Source organism: Schistocerca nitens, chromosome 1, assembly GCF_023898315.1.
Source record: "Schistocerca nitens isolate TAMUIC-IGC-003100 chromosome 1, iqSchNite1.1, whole genome shotgun sequence".
Classification (NCBI taxonomy): domain Eukaryota; kingdom Metazoa; phylum Arthropoda; class Insecta; order Orthoptera; family Acrididae; genus Schistocerca; species Schistocerca nitens.
The window spans coordinates 515,522,812-515,544,555 of NC_064614.1; the positions used below are offsets into that span (position 1 = coordinate 515,522,812).

Here is a 21,744-nt window from a genome sequence, read left to right on the forward strand (position 1 = left end):
TACTGCAGGATTCAACCAGCTGGCTAAATGGAGTCCCACAGTTAGCGCCCGTTGAAACTCTGCAGGTCCAGGTAACTCTGTCTCACAAGAGTTTACTTGCCATAATATTTATTTAAAGAAGATTGACCAATGTAACAATCGCAAATGCTCAGTAACAAACATTCTGATAGGATTCAGAATCAACTAATAAATGAAACGTCTACCAAAAATGTATAAACATCTTCTAAAACTGAGAATGAATGAAAGACATTAGAGAAATTAGGATCATGTCCAGACATCTCAGATGGAATCCGAATAAAAGTTGAAAGATAAGACACGATATTAAAAATAAGCAAGCCTCTAGGAAAAACGGCAATCAAAGAAAATTTGACATATCCCATTCTGCACTGTAATGACGACATTAGCATTTGATGCGACTGCTATTAGCCATTACGTAGTAACCATTCTTCTACAGACAGAATTCGTTTACGTTATTTGAAAACTGTGAATGGCAAATAACAAAACAAATAATATTGTTGTGGCACTGAATGGAAATGGGTTGAAAGCATTAATTTTTTTATATTAAAACTCACTAACATTGCCAAAGGCAAATTCAAGTCATATCAGAGACAGAGGTAGAAGCAAGGAGCCAGCCTTTATATCGCAAATGGGTCAGACCTTCAACGCGTTACAACACTGTCTGCCGAGTGACAATACGCATTCAGCGACTGTGACAGAAAACCAAAGAAAGTGAGACAAGCATATGTGTAAGCTCGTAGGACAAGGTGAAAGACGCTCTCTCTTACACAAGAGCACACAGCGAGGAACTGACACAACAGTATGGGAATTTGGAAATTTGTGGTAAGGGCTTACGGGACCAAACTGCTGAGGTCATCGGTCCCTAAGCTTACACATTACCTAACTTAACTTAAAGTAACTTATTCTAAGGACGACACGCACACCCATGCCCGAGGTTGGGCTCGAACCTCCGAAGGGTGGAGCCGCGCGGACCGTGACAAGACGCCCAGACCGCGCGGCTACCCTGCGCGGCTGACACAGCAGTTAACAGCCTGTTAAGCGAGTATAGCCAACTGAAGAGTATTGACCTACTGAAGGAAAAACTGACTATTTTTCGACATCATCACATTGCAGGGAGATATCAGCACTGAACTTCTACGTGGAAGCCAGCAATAGGGCTTCTTGAGTTTCATGTTCCTGTTCAACACTCCTGCACCTTGAGGTGCTCAAACCTACCACGTGCTAGGGAGAGATCAACTTACCACTCGAATACCGACACAGGTAAATCACAGATGGATCATCAACGGTCATCGTAGAATTTGGAGTGGGACTGAAGTCTTTCCAGCAGATACCGCGAGATCGCTTCGTGCTGGGCAAAGGCCGCCCCTGCTCGCCGGAAACCCCCACAGCCCGGGCTCGCCAACGCTTCTCCTGGGAGTGCAACTACCGACATGACTGGAGAAACCTCAGTTACACTACTACACGTAGCTGAATGTGCAACAGCTGCGGGCGGTGCGGAAGAACAACGGCTTGTAAACACTGTGAATAAATGACTGAACTCTAATAATGTTTTACTGGCATCGAAGATGCTTCGTAGGTTCCCAGTAGGTATGGTAAGTGCAGAGGTGTGTCTGCTCGGCCCCTCTGTACTATACTGTCTTGTTCTTTTGCTCCACCTATATTTTTGTAGAATGTCCGTAAGAACCAAATTTGCAGTTATCTCTTTTCACACTGAAGTGCCAAAGAAACTGGTATAGGCATGCGTATTCAAATACAGAGATATGTAAACAGACAGATTACGGCACTGCGGTCGGCAACGCCTACGTAAAACAACACGTGGTGTTATAGTCGGCGCACGAGCGATGGGACACAGCATCTCTGATGTAAACAGGAAGTGGGGATTTTCCCATACGACTATTTTGCAAGTGTGCCGTGAACATCAGGAATCCCGTAAAACATCAAACCTCCGACATCGCTGCGGCCGGGAAAAGATCCTGCAAGTCCGGGACCAACGACAACTGAAGAGAATCCTTCAACATGACAGAAGTGCAACCCTTCCGCAAATTGCTACATATTTCAATGCTGGGCCATCAGAAACTGTCAGCATGCGAACCATTCAACGGAACATCATCGATATGGGCTTTCGGAGCCGAAGGCCCACTCGCCCACCCTTGGTGAGTGCACGACACAAAGCTTTACGCTTCGCCTGGGACCGTCAACACCGACATTGGACTGTTTATGACTGCAAACACGTTGCCTCGTCGAAAAAGTCTAGTTTCAAATTGTATCCAGTGGATGGACGTCTACGGACATGGAGACAACCTCATGAATTCATGGAGCCTGTATGTCAGCAGGGGACTGTTCTAGCTGGTGGAGGCACTGTAATGGTGTGGCGCGTGTGCAGTTGAAGTGATTTGGGACCCGTGATATGTCTAGATACGTCTTTGACAAATCACCTGAATCCATTCATGTCCGTTGTGCATTTTGATGGACTTGGGCAATTCAAGCAGGGCAATGCGACACCCCACACCTCCAGAATTGCTACACAGTGGCTCCAGGAACACTCTTTTGAGTCGAAACACTTCCACTGGTCAATAGACTCCCCAGACACAAACATTACTGAGCATATCTTGGATGCCTTGCAACGTGCTGTTCAGAAGAGACTCCACCCTTGGTACTCTTACGGATTTATGGACATTCCTGCAGGATTCATGGTGTCAATTCCCTCCAGCACTACTTCAGACATTAGTCCATGCCAGGTCGTGTTGCGGCACTTCTGCGTGCTCGCGGGGACCCTACACGATATTAGGCTGGTGTACCAGCTTCTTTGGCTCTTCAGTGTATAACTACACACACGTAGGTTAGTAAACGATTCCAGTAACCGCATGTCTCATCTACGTCTGGAGCTATAAAGTTTTCGTTTGTCATCATGACGCAAAAAATTGCATATTTCTTTCGTAACAATTGTTTGTACGTGGTAATCAGCCAGCTCAGTTTGTGTTTATATTGTATCTCCCACCTGGCGCTGTAAAACACACTGCATTATGGAAGTGAGCAGGGTGCAAGGTGCTGCTGTGAATTACCGGCGGACTGGTCGGTCAACGGCAGGGAGTACGTGGCTCCGGCAACACTGAGCGTGTCGTCGGCCAGGTACTCAGGAAGACGCAGCCCCTGCTTCCTGCACAGGCCCTCCAGGATATGCGTCGGCCGTTCTGCGTCGCGCCACGCGTTGTAGCCCTTCCTGCATCCCGAGTGCTCCTTCAGTGCTCAACGTCTCATCCGCTACCAACAGTTGGCAATATATGTTTGTAACATGATGGGTATGGGTATGCGTTCGATGTTAAGCTCTTGGAATGATTTATTTGCTTATACAGTATAATAACCTCAAAACAAAACAAAAAAATGGTTCAAATGGCTCAGAGCACTATGGGACTTAACTTCTGACGTCATCAGTCCCCTAGAACTTAGAACTACTTAAACCTAACTAACCTAAGGACATCACACACATCCATGCCCGAGGTAGAATTCGAGCCTGCGACCGTAGCGGTCGTGCGGTTCCAGACTGAAGCGCCTAGAACCGCTCGGCCACACCGGCCGGCTAATAACCTCACATTTAGTGGATAAATGCTGCAGCTAATGAAACAATGTTGTCATGGCATATTACTCGTATAAATTATTTACCATTATCTCTCTGACAATAACCTTGAAATGTTTGAAGACCTAATTTTGATCAATAGATTAAATTTTTAGTTCGAATAAATTAGAACCGGTATATTAGAATTCAGTGACGGAAGTTTGAACTCGTTGACTAGGGAAAGGACGTATAATATGATGTTAGTTAATGTTTTGAAGATCTGGTAGGTACTGAAAATTAGCATCCGACCGGGACGAATTTTCAAATGTCACCACATATTCCAAACATTGCAAGTTCCACACTTCTGAACGCATAGCACTGATTTCGTTTCGTGAAACTGCATTTTTACTAAGTTCATCGTCATCGATATATTCGTTTCGTTTCAGTGAATTTAATTCATTTCTAAATGTTTCCGCTTTTCAACCACGCGAATGTAAATAACTATTTTTGGAGCGCTAGTGGGATGGACTCTGTGGTGTGTGTTAAGTCCAATGGCGGCAAGACCACGACCTTATAAGGGATATTAACAAATTAGAAACAAGAAATGACAGGAAAATTCGATTGTATCAATTTTATCAGACGGATTATGTCACACGACTAGGTCGATTCATTTATTAAAACTACTACATAAATTACTTTTCAGAGTAAGAGAGCATCCTTCAGACTCGATATTTATGGCTTTGTTTCTTTTTTATTTTATATTTATTCATGAAAGTGTAGTCACCAAGTGCAGTGTGTGAGGGGTGATTAATTGAAAGGGTGACCTTCATTTTGTGTTACTGCATGTTACATGTTGGTTAAATTCAAAGTGAATAACATAAAACGCAATTACGAAAAGCTATTTGTGCTGTAGAGAGTTCTTTTCAGCGGCAAAATGGAACTACTTATTAACAGCATGTTGTGGCTTCATTTTGCGCGATCAAACTAATGCTTCCGAAGCTGAGAGTTAGTATTGTCGGTTAATACTTTCTTCTAACGACTCCCTCAGTTCCGATCAGGGGATAACAACATATTTTGTTTCTCTGCTTATTTAGTGTATCACTTTTCAATTTACAATTAGTGATAACAGAAGGAACCTCATACCAGCCTTTGGACTTCGTTCTGTTGTATAGCTGTACAGCGCGTGTTACAAGTTGTGTACGTATACATTAACTGTTGTTTCTGTGATACTTCAGGGAGGAAACGTAGGTAAGAAAGGAAGCGTATTGACTGGCAAAGTACAGAAAAAATATGTCAGAAAGCAAAGTGCAGAATGTTAATTTTGATGTTTCCTTCCATTGGACAAATGAACTGACAACCCACAGTTTTCAATGCAGTTAAGGCCTCGTTCCTAATCACAGTTTTTCTATTTATTATTCCTAGATATTCTACGTCAGCTTATTGCTGAAACAGAAGGTCTGAATCTCAACGTGTCCTCGCACTGTTGTAACTGAGCTGATATGATTGATACACACATATGAGTCAAGTGCCTCCTTTAAAATATGACCATGAAATTTTACACAAAGATACTAGGTACCGTAATAGGCAACAGCAATACATATGAAATCTCGAAAATGAATTGTTGTTTTTAGTAATTGACAATGAACACATACGAAGTTTAGATACAAGCATTTGCAGCCGGTGCTGAACAGACCATGACACTTATATTAAATAGGAAAAAACTTCCCGCGAGGAAAATCTTTCACGTTCAATTAGCAGAATTACACAGGCCAACGAAACAATTATTTTTGAAAGCATTTTTACTTTGATAGCTGATCTTTATTGCTTTTTATGAGCTGAATCCAAATCTAGCCTTAGTTTTTTTATCACCCATAGTTTTGAGTAATATGCTTTTTATTACATAGTATAAAAATCCTATGCTATACGGTAAACGGGGAAATTAATGAAACGCTTTGTTACAACATAAGCATGGTTTGTATTTACTTCAAGTTACTTAAAACAATGATATGTGTTAATAGACGTTTCACTTGTCAACTGGAATCGGCTTGTATTTTCTTTCTCTTTTTCCTTTGAAGCTTCTTGTGTAACTTTTTCTACTATGAGTTGATTTCTGAACTTCTGGGTGAACTGACCAACAGTAGTCCCCCATCATGTTGGTGTTCCAGCGGCCTTGGTGGCGTTTCTCCATCACTAGTTTTGGATGAATCAATAAACAGCCTCGAGTCTTCCTTTTTGTATTCAATACCAAACTCATTCATCAGACTAGGAATGTCTGAGCAGCGCACTAAGTCACCTTCTTGTTGAAAAAACTTGGAAAACTGCTGCTTTCTCTTTCTATACATGTACATGCTGGTTCCAACTACCAAAAGTTCTTTTCTTTTAATCTAGAACCAAGCAATTGAGCTCTTTCTTTCGTTAAGTCCAGATCCCTAACCAAATCGTTAAGCTCGGTCTGAGTGAACAATTTGGGCTCCAAACTTTCTGCATTACAGTGGAATTCATTATCATCTGGTTCATCTAAATCAGATTGTACATCAGAAAATACTTCTGTTGGAATAGAATTTAAATCATGTGGTGGTTCAGGAACCGGCAAATCTACACCATGCTCTACTGGTCTACTGGTCGGATGGCGGACGGAAGGTTAGGGTAGCTTATTACCGTCTTGTTTTTCGAATTATGACCAGTAATATCAACACTGCAAAAGTAGCAATCATCGGAATGATTCCTTGGCTCCCTCCATATCTTAGGAACAGCAATTCTAAAGGCTTTTTTCTTATCCTTTTTGGACCATTATCTCAGATCTTCAACACACACATAACATACCTTATACGGCGCCCAAGATTTATCTTGATCACCAAGTTTAGATCCAAAGTATGGTAGATAAACCTTTTCTACAAAGTCTGCAATGTTTCTTTGGTGATTTTTAATCAAAATTCACCACAAATATAACAAAAACTGTAAGCAGAGTTTTTATAACTACGAATAGACATTGTACTGAGCACATGTACAGGAAACGGGAAAGTGAGGTTAGGTGGACAGTAAACAAAACACCACGTGTTAACACAAAAATAGACTCGACTTTTTTTGCCATCAAATGTTTTTCAGCAGTGCTACCAACGTCATATACATTCATTACACCTCCTTTTAAAATTATTTTAACTATATAAAAGCTGTTAAATTCTTTAAAAATCGCTTAATTTAATAAATTTATCCGTAAAATGTGAATAAATGGTGGGTGATACAATTTTTTAAGTATCATATTTGGATTTCTCACCCTAAAAAACACAAGAATATGGTATTTTCAGCAAAAACGTTTCTCCGTCGTTGGCCTGTGTTATTCGTCTCTGGCTTAAGTTATTCGTATTAGAAACAGAAGAGCCCGCTGCCAGATTGCACAAAGTTTTGGTGGTTGGCTACATAACTACGTACTAAATCAGCCCACAACCAAAATGAACTGGAGAGGAAAGCTGCTTCAACACGTGTAAAGATGAAAATCGTAAGAATGACTCTGACAAATATACCTGTGGCCCGGAACATAACTGTCTTTCCAGACGATGAATTTTCTGATTTGTGCACTCCTAAAAAAGTAAATTAAATTTAAATAAACGAAACAGTTTTGTGGAAGGTACCGAAAGCAAGTGACTATTGTATCGCAGAGAGAGGGAAAGCAAGTGAGGGCGTGTTACCAACGTGTGGTAGGAGCGCGGGAGCCCGCAGTGGGCCCGGTGGTCGCTGTAGAGGCGCTGCTCCAAGTCGATCCTGGTCTCGCCGATGAGGTCGTCGCGCGTGGTGCGGTCCCAGTCCATGACGCGCACCGACAACTGCCAGTCCCTCGGCAGCACGCACTCCAGCTGCAGCAGCCTGCCCGCCCAACAACACTGTCCACAGACTCGTCTCAGGCTGAACCTTGTGGTCTTATGCTAAGGTATGGTAGTCGCGACGAAGAATAGCCGATGGTAATGCAAACGGTCGTAGCTATGTATATACATACACAATATAAGAAATACATGTGCCGTAAGCTGCTACACATAATGCATCAAATTCCATAGCATCTCAAGCCTATTAACATATATTTAAAAGTGGCTATATATACGAAATGGAAATGGCTCTCAGCACTATGGGACTTAACATCTGAGGCTATCAGTCCCCTAGAATTTAGAACTACTTAAATCTAACCAACCTTAGGACATCACACACATCCATACCCGAGGCAGGATTCGAACCTCCGACCGTAGCGGTCGCGCGGTTCCACACTGAAGCGCCTAGAACCCTCGGCCACTCCGGCCGGCTATATGTACGACAATAAATTTTCCTCACACTGCTCTTACTACATCAGCAGACGAAATGTGGCAAAACTCGGAGATGTTAGATAACTACCAGTGTACATGAAGCACGAAAGTCTTTGGGTTCACGCCATACTTGCATTAGACCTTATTCTTCTGTAAAGTTTTTCAAGGAACGTGATGCCAATTTCCCTTCCGGAAAACGCCGGTAAAGGCCTTGTCTGAACAGGCACCGCCCTTTTGCCTACCACGATAGAAAGAAGACGTGTTCCGGGGACTTGAACTGGATCGCGCTGAGAGCTGCAGTGTCGGTAACGGAAACCTTCATTATGCAGTGTCCAATCACATTACTGTCACTATCTGTCAAAAACCTAAATAACTACCTTTTGCAGTGCAGACCGCTGTGAGATTTGCGGGAAGAGACTCAGTGAGGGGCTGCAAGGTACCAGCAGGGATGTGGAGCCATGCCAATTCCCTTGCCGTGGCCAGCTGCGCAAGATTTCTCGGTTGAGAATCGATGGTTTGAACAGTCCGATCTCGGGGGATTTAAATCCGGGGAGTTTGGGGGCCAGGGAAACTCATCCTGGTGCTCTTCGAACCACGCACGTACAATGCGAGCTGTGTGATACGTTGCGTTGTTCTGCAGTCATGGACCGTGCGGCTGATCCCGGCGGACGTTCGAGTCCTCCCTCGGGCACGGAGGTGTGTGCGTCTGTCCTTAGGATAATTTAGGTTAAGTAGTGTGTAAGCTTAGGGACTGATGACCTTAGCATTAAGTCCCATAAGATTTCACACACATTTTAACATTTGAACATTTTGTTGCGTTGTCCGGTGAACGAGATCACCCAGTGAATGCCACGAAAACATTCTCCAGACCATATAACGCTCCCGCCTTTCAGACGATTCAGCCTCAAATGACAATCACCATTTGTCTGTTGGAGCATAAAACGTGACTCGTCCGAAATGGCCACCTGTCGCTGCCCAGTGAATGTCCAGTTGCAGTATTGACGTGCAAATTCCAGCCTTCATCACCGTTGAACAGCAGTCAGCACAGATGCATGCACCAGACGCCGGCTGCGGAAGCCCACACGCAGTAAGGTTTGCTAAACGGTCGTTGAGGAGTCACTGTTGCTAGCCCCTTGGTTCATCTGAGGTCGCAGCCGTCGTTCACGCTTGTCGCCTATGGCCCGTAATGCACCACGGTTCCCTCGGCGACAGTTTTGGATCGCGCACTTTTTGGCATGTACGGTATGTTTTAATCGCGGTGGCACGCCAACAGTTTACAAACTTAGCCGTTTCGGAAATTCTTCCGCCCTTGGCGAAAGCCAGTTATCATGCCCTCTTGGACGTCAAATAAGTACACTCCTGGAAATTGAAATAAGAACACCGTGAATTCATTGTCCCAGGAAGGGGAAACTTTATTGACACATTCCTGGGGTCAGATACATCACATGATCACACTGACAGAACCACAGGCACATAGACACAGGCAACAGAGCATGCACAATGTCGGCACTAGTACAGTGTATATCCACATTTCGCAGCAATTCAGGCTGCTATTCTCCCATGGAGACGATCGTACAGATGCTGGATGTAGTCCTGTGGAACGGCTTGCCATGCCATTTCCACCTGGCGCCTCAGTTGGACCAGCGTTCGTGCTGGACGTGCAGACCGCGTGAGACGACGCTTCATCCAGTCCCAAACATGCTCAATGGGGGACAGATCCGGAGATCTTGCTGGCCAGGGTAGTTGACTTACACCTTCTAGAGCACGTTGGGTGGCACGGGATACATGCGGACGTGCATTGTCCTGTTGGAACAGCAAGTTCCCTTGCCGGTCTAGGAATGGTAGATCGATGGGTTCGGTGACGGTTTGGATGTACCGTGCACTATTCAGTGTCCCCTCGACGATCACCAGTGGTGTACGGCCAGTGTAGGAGATCGCTCCCCACACCATGATGCCTGGTGTTGGCCCTGTGTGCCTCGGTCGTATGCAGTCCTGATTGTGGCGCTCATCTGCACGGCGCCAAACACGCATACGACCATCATTGGCACCAAGGCAGAAGCGACTCTCATCGCTGAAGACGACACGTCTCCATTCGTCCCTCCATTCACGCCTGTCGCGACACCACTGGAGGCGGGCTGCACGATGTTGGGGCGTGAGCGGAAGACGGCGTAACGGTGTGCGGGACCGTAGCCCAGCTTCATGGAGACGGTTGCGAATGGTCCTCGCCGATACCCCAGGAGCAACAGTGTCCCTAATTTGCTGGGAAGTGGCGGTGCGGTCCCCTACGGCACTGTGTAGGATCCTACGGTCTTGGCGTGCATCCGTGCGTCGCTGCGGTCCGGTCCCAGGTCGACGGGCACGTGCACCTTCCGCCGACCACTGGCGACAACATCGATGTACTGTGGAGACCTCACGCCCCACGTGTTGAGCAATTCGGCGGTACGTCCACCCGGCCTCCCACATGCCCACTATATGCCCTCGCTCAAAGTCCGTCAACCGCACATACGGTTCACGTCCATGCTGTCGCGGCATGCTACCAGTGTTAAAGACTGCGATGGAGCTCCGTATGCCACGGCAAACTGGCTGACACTGACGGCGGCGGTGCACAAATGCTGCGCAGCTAGCGCCATTCGACGGCCAACACCGCGGTTCCTGGTGTGTCCGCTGTGCTGTGCGTGTGATCATTGCTTGTACAGCCCTCTCGCAGTGTCCGGAGCAAGTATGGTGGGTCTGACACACCGGTGTCAATGTGTTCTTTTTTCCATTTCCAGGAGTGTAGCTCCGTTTCTGCATTACGACTACGGCAACACACTGTTTACCGAGTCTCCCGAAACGCTTTATACACTAACCAATGTTAGTGCCGCTACGTGCCGTGTGTGTGTGGTTATTGAAGGATGACGTCGACCATTGGCAGTGGTTACATTAATGTGACTGGACCGTCTATATTACGTATGTTTCTAATGGTCTTCAGCCTACCTCTCGTTTAACAGGATGATGTATGTGTTGCATTTTCATAGAGCAGGAACACGCAGTCACTAAAGACTTATTCCAGTCGCATCACAGGAAGCACGTGAAGCTACACTGCTGAAATGTGTGTCTTCTCAGTGCATCTTCTAAGTACATTTGGTGCATGACTTTTTGTGGATTCTAACACGTGGTCAAGCATTATATAGCTTCAACTTTTGGCCATGTACATTTGTTAACATCTTTAATTAGAAGCCCCATTGCTTTTGATAATTTTGCTTACATTATGGTGATTTACACAAAATTGTTTAACCGTTTTTGCAACCCAGAGCAATAATTTTCGACATCTTTCCTTCCATAGTTCCCCAAGCTCATAATTAGCGATTTACAACAGTTAACGCTAAGCAATCCGCAAGCAGTAATACGCAGGTATTTTGTTTCAACACACGAATTACACTCGTGCTCATATATTAAGGATAACTGCAGAATGTGGTGCCACAAAACATGGCACTAAACAAAACTGGCGCTAATATCATAGGCACGTGGGGAACACACACGACACAGATCTGTAAGTCCACGATATTGATGATAAGTTTAGAAAACCGTCCCGAACCACATGTGCTACAAAACGCCACTGTTTCCTGCGCATGTACCCCGACATCAGTATGGGATATGGTTACCATGCACACATACACAGGCAGCACAACGGGTTGGCATACTCTGGATCAGGTGGACGAGCAGCTGCTGGGGTATAGCCTCCCATTCTTGCACCTCTGCCTGTCGGAGTTCCTGATGTGTCGTAGGGGTTTGAAGACGGGAAGCGATACATCGATCGAGAGCATCCCAGACGTGCTCTATGGGGTTCAGGTCTGGAGAACAGGCAAGTCAATCCATTCGCCTGACATCTTCTGTTTCAAGGTACTTCTCCACGATGGCAGCTCAGTGGGGCCGTGTGTTATCATCCACCAGGAGGAAGGTGGGACCCACTGTACCCCTGAAAAGGTGGACATACTGGTGCAAAATGACGTCCCGATACACCTGAATGTTACAGTTCCTCTGTCAAAGACATACAGGGGTGTACGTGCACCAATCATAATCCCACCCCACACCATCAAACCACGACCTCCATACAGGTCCCTTTCAAGGACATTAAGGGGTTGGTATTTGGTTTCTGGTTCACGCTAGATGAAAACCCGGCGAGGATCACTGCTCAAACTATACCTGGAGTCGTCCGTGAGCATAACCTGGAACCACTGTTTCCATGACCATGTACTGTGTTCTTGACACCAGGATTTACGGCCTCTCCTGTTACCACGGTCAGTGGAAAGCACCTTGCAGGTCTCCAGGGGAGTAAACCATGTCCGTTCAGTCGTCTGTAGGCTGTGTGTCTGGAGACAACTGTTCTAGTGGCTGCTTAAGGTCCCGAGCAATGCTATCTCTAGTACTCTGTGGCCGTCTGCAGGCACTGATGGTGAGATATCGGTCTTCTTGTGGTGTTGTACACTGTGGACGTCCCGTACTGTAGCGCCTGGACACGTTTTCTGTCTGCTGGATTCGTTGCCATAATCTTGAGATCACACTTTGTGGCACACGGAGGGTCCGTGCTACGACCTGCTGTGTTTGACCAGCCTCCAGTCGCCCTAGTATTCTACCCCTCATAACGTCATCAATATGTGTTCTTTGAGCCATTGTCAACTCACAGTCACCATTAGCACGTCTGAAAACGTCTGCCCACTTACTCGCTGCACCGTACTCTGACATGCACCAACACACCGCAGCGTATGTGGACTGCTGCCAGCGCCACTGTAGTACTATTACTGTCGTATATCAAGCTTTAGCAAATCCGACAAATTTGACTATTCAGAATGCATTCAACGAAGGAAACCCTTAGGAAAAGTGAAACAAAGTCGGTTACCTCGTATGCTCCAGCTGTGGTGAAATGTACCAAAGAAGAAACTGACGGCGCGATCTACCAAATACTACCGAAACATAAATCGAGTGTGTGGTCTATAGTAAGTACAAACAACCTAATGCTATACGTGAAGACTCTGAGCACCGTGCTCCCCAGTGGATGAAGCAAGTGTTTACAACACTTCATCCATGAGAAATAGCACATCCAAATCTGCAGCCACACAACAGAGAAACTGGTTGTGCGGCATCGCAAGGCGGCGGCAGCTTCCTCTTCTACCGCCAGGAGTAGATCTTTGTCACCACTGCAAACTCTTGATGCAACCGGCCGCATACACTCAGAATTAGTCAAGTATGTAAATTAAATGACCTTACTGACCTATGCAGTAATATAGACTCGTTCTTTTCAAACTCAATAGTTATCTGACTCCCGCAGAGGAACTGAAAGGTTGCTCTCTACAGAGGATCCTTAAGATGATGAGGTCCCATACTCCGAGGAGCGAGGGACGATACAGGAGACCCGCACCGCCGTACTAGGCAAGGTCCTAGCGGAGGTGGTTTGCCATTGCCTTCCTCCGACCGCAATGGGGACGAATGACGATGATCATGAAGCCGACACAACAACACCCAGTCATCTCGAGGCAAAATTCTCGACCCCGCTGAGAATCGAACGCGGGAGCCCGTGCGCGGGAAGCGAAGAGGCTACCGCAAGACCACGAGCTGCGGACATCATTTATTTCGGTGTAAAGAATGGAAGCATTTTGGTAGGACTTCCGCCGTATGAAACCGTTAGGGCTCTCATATTACCAGCTTTTTCGATGCTCGTAAATTGATGTACTGACTAAGGACGACCGAATCACGTTATTTACGACTGTTTAGATCTAGGTTTGTTTTCTTTAGATCTCTTCAAGCGAATGCTGGGGTACAGCATTCAGTGAGGCCACTGCTGATTTCTTACCTCATAATTTTCCAGCTAATGTAGCGCTCTGTCTCTAAAATATGACAATGGAAAATTAAACTATAGCCTTCCTTCTTTCTACGGTACCACTCAGGAAGTAGACGAAGATTACTCGGGAACCGCAGACTAACCATAAATACTTATCTCGGAATGCTTATAAGCAATTGTGAGGCAAGTTAAGTGCGCGTGATAATGTTTGTATCTGAAATCAAAGAACAGTTATTGAATGAAATTCCTGTTAACACCCCATTGTCTATATTGTTGTCAGTACTGAGCAGCACTGTAGTGCATTCCCTACGAAAGTGATGTGGTAAAGAACAACATTTACAGCATCCCGTACCTTAAGAGCTGATGTGAATGTTCTTGAACTGGAAGAGTGGTCTTGCGTAATTCTAGACGCTAGTCTATCCTGCAAAAGCCCCTTCCTGGATGCATAGCAACTGCAGTCTACATCGACTTGAACGTAATTACTGACTCTCTCTGGACTTTTGTCTCTACATACGTCCGTCCATTAGCAATTTAACTATTCTTTGGTGCCTCGGAATGTGCCCCATCACCATATTTCTTATTTTAGTCATTTTGAATCATAGATCTCTCACCCTCCGAGTCGATCCAGCACCTCTTTGTTGCATATTCTATCTACCCATCTTATCTACAGTCATATTCTGAAACATAACGTTTCAAAACTTTATATTCTCTTGTCTGAACTGTTTATCGTCCACGGTTGACATTCATATAACACCCAGACTGTCAACAAATACTTCCACAAAAGACTTCTTAAGACTCACCTTCACGTTAGACATTAACTCATTTCTCATTATGAGAGAAATTTTTCCTGCCAATGCCGGTCTGCATTTTATATCAACTTCACTTTGGACATCGTCTATTATTTTCCTGCACATATAACAAAACTTAACAACTACATTCTCCGTCTTATTTTCTAGTCTGATGAACTAACTGATTTAATTAGACAACACTCCATTACCCTCGTTTTAAATTTGTTGATATTCATGTTATAACCTCTTTTCAAGACACTAACCATCCGTTCCAACGTTCTTCCTAGTCATTTGCCTTATCTGATAAAATTACAGTGCCACAGACAAGAGATAGATACATACGCCATCGTTTCATAGACCAGCAGAGAGGAAATTAACATGGTTCAAGGTTGAAGAACAACTAATAAAAACAAAAAATTCCTAATAAGTGTTAAAAAAGAAAGCAGCCTACAAGTAATGCAAACAACGACAAATATAATACAAACGTGAAGAGCCGTCTGAAGGCGAACCTGTCGATTCGAAACCTATAGCGGCGCTATTTTTGAAAAGAAATAGCGAAATTGCCTGTTGGTGACGGCTGTTTTCTTCCATGCAACTTTCTTGGAACAGGGGCCAGTCAGCTTCCTGGTATTACATTTAAAACGTTCTTAATAAAGTATCAATTCTCAAAACTTGTTTTTTCTTTAAGTCCGGCTTATGCAAAATATGAAATATTTCTTTTTCTATTTACCGAGACCATGTTTAGATATCTGTGTGGCTTTATCTTGAGTCTCGATTTATTGCAAAACTCCGCAAATTTCATGGGCTTTTTCCTATTTTAAGCCTAAAAACGATAACACGTGAAATTTTTAAAAGTTTTTTCGTTGCTCGCCTGAAATTACATTACTTGTGAAAATGGCTTGTAATTTCAGGTGACCAATATAAAAAAATAAAAAATCCACATGTTGTAGTTTTCAGATCTAAAACAGAAAAAGCCATTAAGTTTGTATTCACATCACTAATAGTCAACTTGGATAGTTTCAGGCTTGAAATGTCTCTGATGGATTTGTTACTCAGGTGACACCGAATGGCTAGTCTACGTTCGGAGTCACTGAGGTCCCCTGTTACTCCCGTTCCTTCTCTACTGACAATAGGTCCCACCTAGTTTTATACTGATGGGTCTGCTTCTCGTGACATCAAGTGGTCAATTCCTCTTTGAATAGGGATGTGCGAACACTTTGGATCAGATGGTGTGTAGTCACCTGAGTCGACAGGAATGCCGGTAAGATTTTAATTCAGTATTATCCTCAGGCGACCGTGCGTTCTTTCACTTTATTTTTAGACATTTTGTGGAGGGGCCGGTATAGTATATGTCACTCTTGTTTACAGAAATAAATTGAGATCACAGAATATGACAGACAGGAGTCGAAACATGTCTCGGTAAATAGATAAAGAAATACATTATGATTCTGCATAGGACAGAGTTAAAAAATAATAATTCGCAAACACATAGAAAACATCAACAGTAACTTTCAGAAGAAGATGAATCGTTTTCTAATTCATCTACATCTACATCTACATGATTACTCTGCAATTCACATTTAAGTGCTTCGCAGAGGGTTCATCGAACCACAATAATACTATCTCCCTACCATTCCACTCCCGAACAGCGCGCGGGAAAAACGAACACCTAAACCTTTCTGTTCGAGGTCTGATTTCTCTTATTTTATTTTGATGATCATTCCTACCTATGTAGGTTGCGCTCAACAAAATATGTTCGCATTCGGAAGAGAAAGTTGGTGACTGAAATTTCGTAAATAGAACTCGCCGCGACGAAAAACGTCTTTGCTTTAATGACTTCCATCCCAACTCGCGTATCATATCTGCCACACTCTCTTCCCTATTACGTGATAATATAAAACGAGCTGCCCTTTTTGCACCCTTTCGATGTCCTCCGTCAATCCCACCTGGTAAGGATCCCACACCGCGCAGCAATATACTAACAGAGGTAGTGTAAGCTGTCTCTTTAGTGGACTTGTTGCATCTTCTAAGTGTCCTGCCAATGAAACGCAACCTTTGGCTCGCCTTCCCCACAATGTTATCTATGTGGTCTTTCCAACTGAAGTTGTTCGTAAATTTAACACCCAGGTACTTAGTTGAATTGATAGCCTTGAGAATTGTACTATTTATCGAGTAATCGAATTCCAACGGAATTCTTGTGGAAATCATGTGGATCACCTCACACTTTTCGTTATTTAGCGTCAACTGCCACCTGCCACACCATACAGCAATCTTTTCTAAATCGCTTTGCAACTGATACTGGTCTTCGGATGACCTTACTAGACGGTAAATTACAGCATCATCTGCGAACACCCTAAGAGAACTGCTCAGATTGTCACCCAGGTCATTTATATAGATCAGGAACAGCAGAGGTCCCAGGACGCTTCCCTGGGGAACACCTGATATCACTTCAGTTTTACTCGATGATTTGCCGTCTATTACTACGAACTGCGACCTTCCTGACAGGAAATCACGAATCCAGCCGCACAACTGAGACGATTCCCCACAGGCCCGCAGCTTGATTAGAAGTCGCTTGTGAGGAACGGTGTCAAAAGCTTTCCGGAAATCTAGAAATACGGAATCAACTTGAGATCCCCTGTCGATAGCGGCCATTACTTCGTGCGAATAAAGAGCTAGCTGCGTTGCACAAGAACGATGTTTTCTGAAACCATGCTGATTACGTATCAATAGACCGTTCCCTTCGAGGTGATTCATAATGTTTGAATACAGTATATGCTCCAAAACCCTACTGCAAACCGACGTCAATGATATAGGTCTGTAGTTCGATGGATTACTCCTACTACCCTTCTTAAACACTGGTGCGACCTGCGCAATTTTCCAATCTGCAGGTACAGATCTATCGGTGAGCGAGCGGTTGTATATGATTGCTAAGTAGGGAGCTATTGTATCAGCGTAATCTGAAAGGACCCTAATCGGTATACAATCTGGACCTGAAGACTTGTCCGTATCAAGCGATTTGAGTTGCTTCGCAATCCCTAAGGTATCTACTTCTAAGAAACTCATGCTAGCAGCTGTTCGTGTTTCAAATTCTGGAATATTCCATTTGTCTTCCCTGGCGAAGGGATTTCGGAAATCTGCGTACAATAACTCCGCTTTAGCGGCACAGTCGTCAGTAACAGTACCATCGGCACTGCGCAGCGAAGGTATTGACTGCGTCTTGCCGCTTGCTTTCTTTACATACGACCAGAATTTCTTCGGATTTTCTACCAAATTTCGAGACAATGTTTCGTTGTGGAACCTATTAAAGGCATCTCGCATTGAAGTCCGTGCCAAATTTCGCGCGTCTGTAAATTTTAGCCAATCTTCGGGATTTCGCGTTCTCCTGGACTTTGCATGCTTTTTCCGTTGCCTCTGCAACAGCGTTCGGACCTGTTTTGTGTACCATGGGTGATCAGTTCCATCTCTTACCAATTTATGAGGTATGAATCTCTCAATTGCTGTTGCTACTATATCTTTGAATTTGAGCCACATCTCGTCTACATTTACATAGTCAGTTCGGAAGGAATGGAGATTGTCTCTTAGGTAGGTTTCTAGTGACACTTTATCCGCTTTTTTAAATAAAAAAAATATTTTGCGTTTGTTTCTGGTGGATTTAGAAGAAACGTTATTGAGCCTAGCTACAACGATCTTGTGATCACTAATCCCTGTATCAGTCATGATGCTCTCTACTAGCTCTGGATTGTTTGTGGCTAAGAGGTCAAGTGTGTTTTCGCAACCATTTACAATTCGCGTGGGTTCGTGGACTAACTGCTCGAAATAATTTTCGGAAAAAGAATTTAGGACAATCTCGGAAAATGTTTTCTGCCTACTACCGGTTTTGAACAAGTATTTTTGCCAACATATCGAGGGAAGGTTGAAGTCCCCACCAACTATAACCATATGAGTGGGGTATTTATTTGTTACGAGACTCAAATTTTCTCTGAACTGTTCAGCAACTAAATCATCGGAGTCTGGGGATCGTTAGAAGGAGCCAATTATTAACTTAGTTCGGGTGTTAAGTATAACCTCCACCCATACCAATTCGCATGGAGTATCTACTTCGACTTCACTACAAGATAAACCACTACTGACAGACACAAACACTCTACCACCAATTCTGCCTAATCTATCTTTCCTGAACACCATCTGAGACTTTGTAAAAATTTCCGCAGAACTTATTTCAGGCTTTAGCCAGCTTTCTGTACCTATAACGATTTGAGCTTGTGTGCTTTCTATTAGCCCTTGAAGCTCTGGGACTTTCCCAGCACAACTACAACAATTTACAACTACAATTCCGACTGTTCTTTGATCCAAGCACGTCCTGTATTTTCCATGCACCCCGTACTTTCCCGAGGCCTTCTAACCTAAAAAACCGCCCAGTCCACGCCACACAGCCTCCGCTACCCGTGTAGCCGCCAGCTGAGTGTAGTGGACTTCTGACCTATTCAGCGGAACCCGAAACCCCACCACCCTATGGCGCAAGTCAAGGAATCTGCAGCCAACACGGTCGCAAAACCGTCTGAGCCTCTGATTCAGACCCTCCACCCGGCTCTGCACCAAAGGTCCGCAGTCGGTTGTGTCGACGATGCTGCAGATGGTGAGCTCTGCCTTCAGCTCGTAAGCAAGACCGGCAGCCTTCACCAAATCAGATAGCCGCTGGAATCCAGAGAGAATTTCCTCAGAACCAAAGCGACACATGTCATTAGTGCCGACATGTGCCACCACCTGCAGCTGGCTGCACCCTGTGCTTTTCATGGCATCTGGAAGGACCCTTTCCACATCAGGAATGACTCCACCCGGAATGCACATGGAGTGCACACTGGATTTCTTCCCCTCCTTAGCCGCCATATCCCTAAGGAGCCCCATTACGCGCCTGACATTGGAGCTCCCAACTACCAATAAGCCCACCCTCTGCGATTGCCAGGACCTTGAAGGCTGAGAATCATCCTCTGAAACAGGGCAGGCTGCTGCATCTGGTTCAGCCAGAGACAGCACCTGAAACCTGTTTGTCAGACGCACTGGGGAGGCTTTCTGATCAGCTTCCGGGGACGTCTTTCGCTGCCTCCCACGCCTTAAAACGACCTCCCAATCAACCACAGGCGAGGGCTCAGCCCCACTGCGGGCAGCAACCGGGGCAACCACAGCGGCAGACCGATCTGGGGACAGACGGGACGAGGTTGACATCCCCGTGATACCCAAGTCCGGCTTCCCACAGTGGTGCCCATTGGCAATAGCCTCAAGCTGCACGACTGAAGTCAGCGCCGCCTGCAGCTGTGAGCGAAGGGGTGCCAACTCAGCCCTCATCCGAACATAGCAATCACAGTCCCTGTCCCAATTTGTCGTATTATTTCTGCGGTGATGAGGTAAACAGAATTTGGTATCAGAATACCTTCTCAACTTTTGGATACAAATCGATTATTTAGAAAGAGAGATACATTGGTTTTTCATTCTCCTGGCAAATGTGAGATTTGGCATTTAGGGCATTTTTACTTTTCTCTCTTCATATGCTGGATGGAAACCTCACACAATTTCTGAAGTGCACGCAGAACGTCTTTTCTAAATTTAGTGACAAAGAATTTACTTATGCCCGCGAAAGTGTCATTGATATAAAAAAATCATTTTAAACTAAACACCTGCGTCGCGACGGAAGTCACCGTCTGCTGGGTTCCGCGGTTCAGCTCATTCTGCATAGGACACAGTAGCATGCGCTGCTTCTTTAAGCTCTCACACTTCGCAATATTGCCCCCCTCCACGATGTTCCTGACATATGAGTCATTGAGTTCTTTCTCCCCTTTTCTTTCGGATGAACAGTTCTTTGCATCGAAGTCATTTGCTGGATGACGACAAGGTGTTTTTAGTGGTGGAACGTTTCCCGAACAGCTGAAATACTAACTTTTACAACGAAGTCTCTGCTAGCTTATGTATCGTTGGGAAAAACGTGTGACATTAAAAGCCGAATATGAAAAAAGGACTAACAACAAACCTTACGGCCGCAGCTCGAGTTTTTTCGAAACTTACGACTATCCCTGGTACCGGTCGATGCTCGTGCGGCTAAGATGCGTGGCACGCGACTTGCCTGCCGAACACGGGCTCTATCTGCTGCGGGACGTAGTCGTCCCTGGAGCCGGCCACCTGGCCGCCCACGCGCATCTCCACGTAGGGGTCGGACAGCCCCGTCGGGTCCCGCGGGTGCAGCTCCGTGGCCCGCACGCAGTAGCAGCGCACGCACACACGCACCGGCACGTTGTTCTCGTGACGCGACAGCAAGCGAACAGCTGGCCGCTCCGGGAACGGAGACGGGTACAGGCATAGCGCTACCTAGTGCACAAGAACGGTGACAAATGTAATGTATTGCGAATACATAGAAAGAAGGATCCTTTATTGTATGATTATATGATAGCGGAACAAACACTGGTAGCAGTTACTTCTGTAAAATATCTGGGAGTATGCGTGCGGAACGATTTGAAGTGGAATGATCATACAAAATTAATTGCTGGTAAGGCGGGTACCAGGTTGAGATTCATTGGGAGAGTCCTTAGAAAATGTAGTCCATCAACAAAGGAGGTGGCTTACAAAACACTCGTTCGACCTATACTTGAGTATTGCTCATCAGTGTGGGGTCCGTACCAGATCGGGTTCACGGAGGACATAGAGACGATCCAAAGAAGAGCGGCGCGTTTCGTCACAGGGTTATTTGGTAAGCGTGATAGCGTTACGAAGATGTTTAGCAAACTCAAGTGGCAGACTCTGCAAGAGAGGCGCTCTGCATCGCGGTGTAGCTTGCTGTCCAGGTTTCGAGAGGGTGCGTTTCTGGATGAGGTATCGAATATATTGCTTCCCCCTACTTATACCTCCCGAGGAGATCACGAATGTAAAATTAGAGAGATTAGAGCGCGCACGGAGGCTTTCCGGCAGTCGTTCTTCCCGCGAACCATACGCGACTGGAACAGGAAAGGGAGGTAATGACAGTGGCACGTAAAGTGCCCTCCGCCACACACCGTTGGGTGGCTTGCGGAGTATAAATGTAGATGTAGACAAATGTTTTTGCTCTGATCGGAACGGGTGTTTCTGTCATGTTGTTCAAACAAGAGCATTAAGCTCGAGGAGATATATGAGGGCAATATACGTTGATAAAACAGTAGAGAAGACAGAGGGTATAGAAATATGTCCGCTTGTCTGCACGCAATCGCTATAGCAGTGCATGTGATGGTGAAACGTGATCAAAGCGTCGGACGTTAC

The 21,744-nt window shown here is 45.1% G+C and overlaps 1 protein-coding gene across 1 annotated transcript in view; it reads right to left on the reverse strand.

Annotated features, from left to right (window-relative positions):
- The window catches only part of LOC126258318 (otoferlin), a 198,490-nt gene that overhangs the window by 95,285 nt on the left and 81,461 nt on the right, over nt 1-21,744 (reverse strand). The window contains exons 8-11 of the mRNA XM_049955637.1: nt 20,582-20,823; nt 7,262-7,432; nt 7,093-7,149; nt 3,081-3,238 (exon numbers count right to left, since the gene is read on the reverse strand). Of these exons, the coding sequence (XP_049811594.1) occupies nt 3,081-3,238; nt 7,093-7,149; nt 7,262-7,432; nt 20,582-20,823 (628 nt within the window). The remainder of the gene's footprint in view (nt 1-3,080; nt 3,239-7,092; nt 7,150-7,261; nt 7,433-20,581; nt 20,824-21,744) is intronic.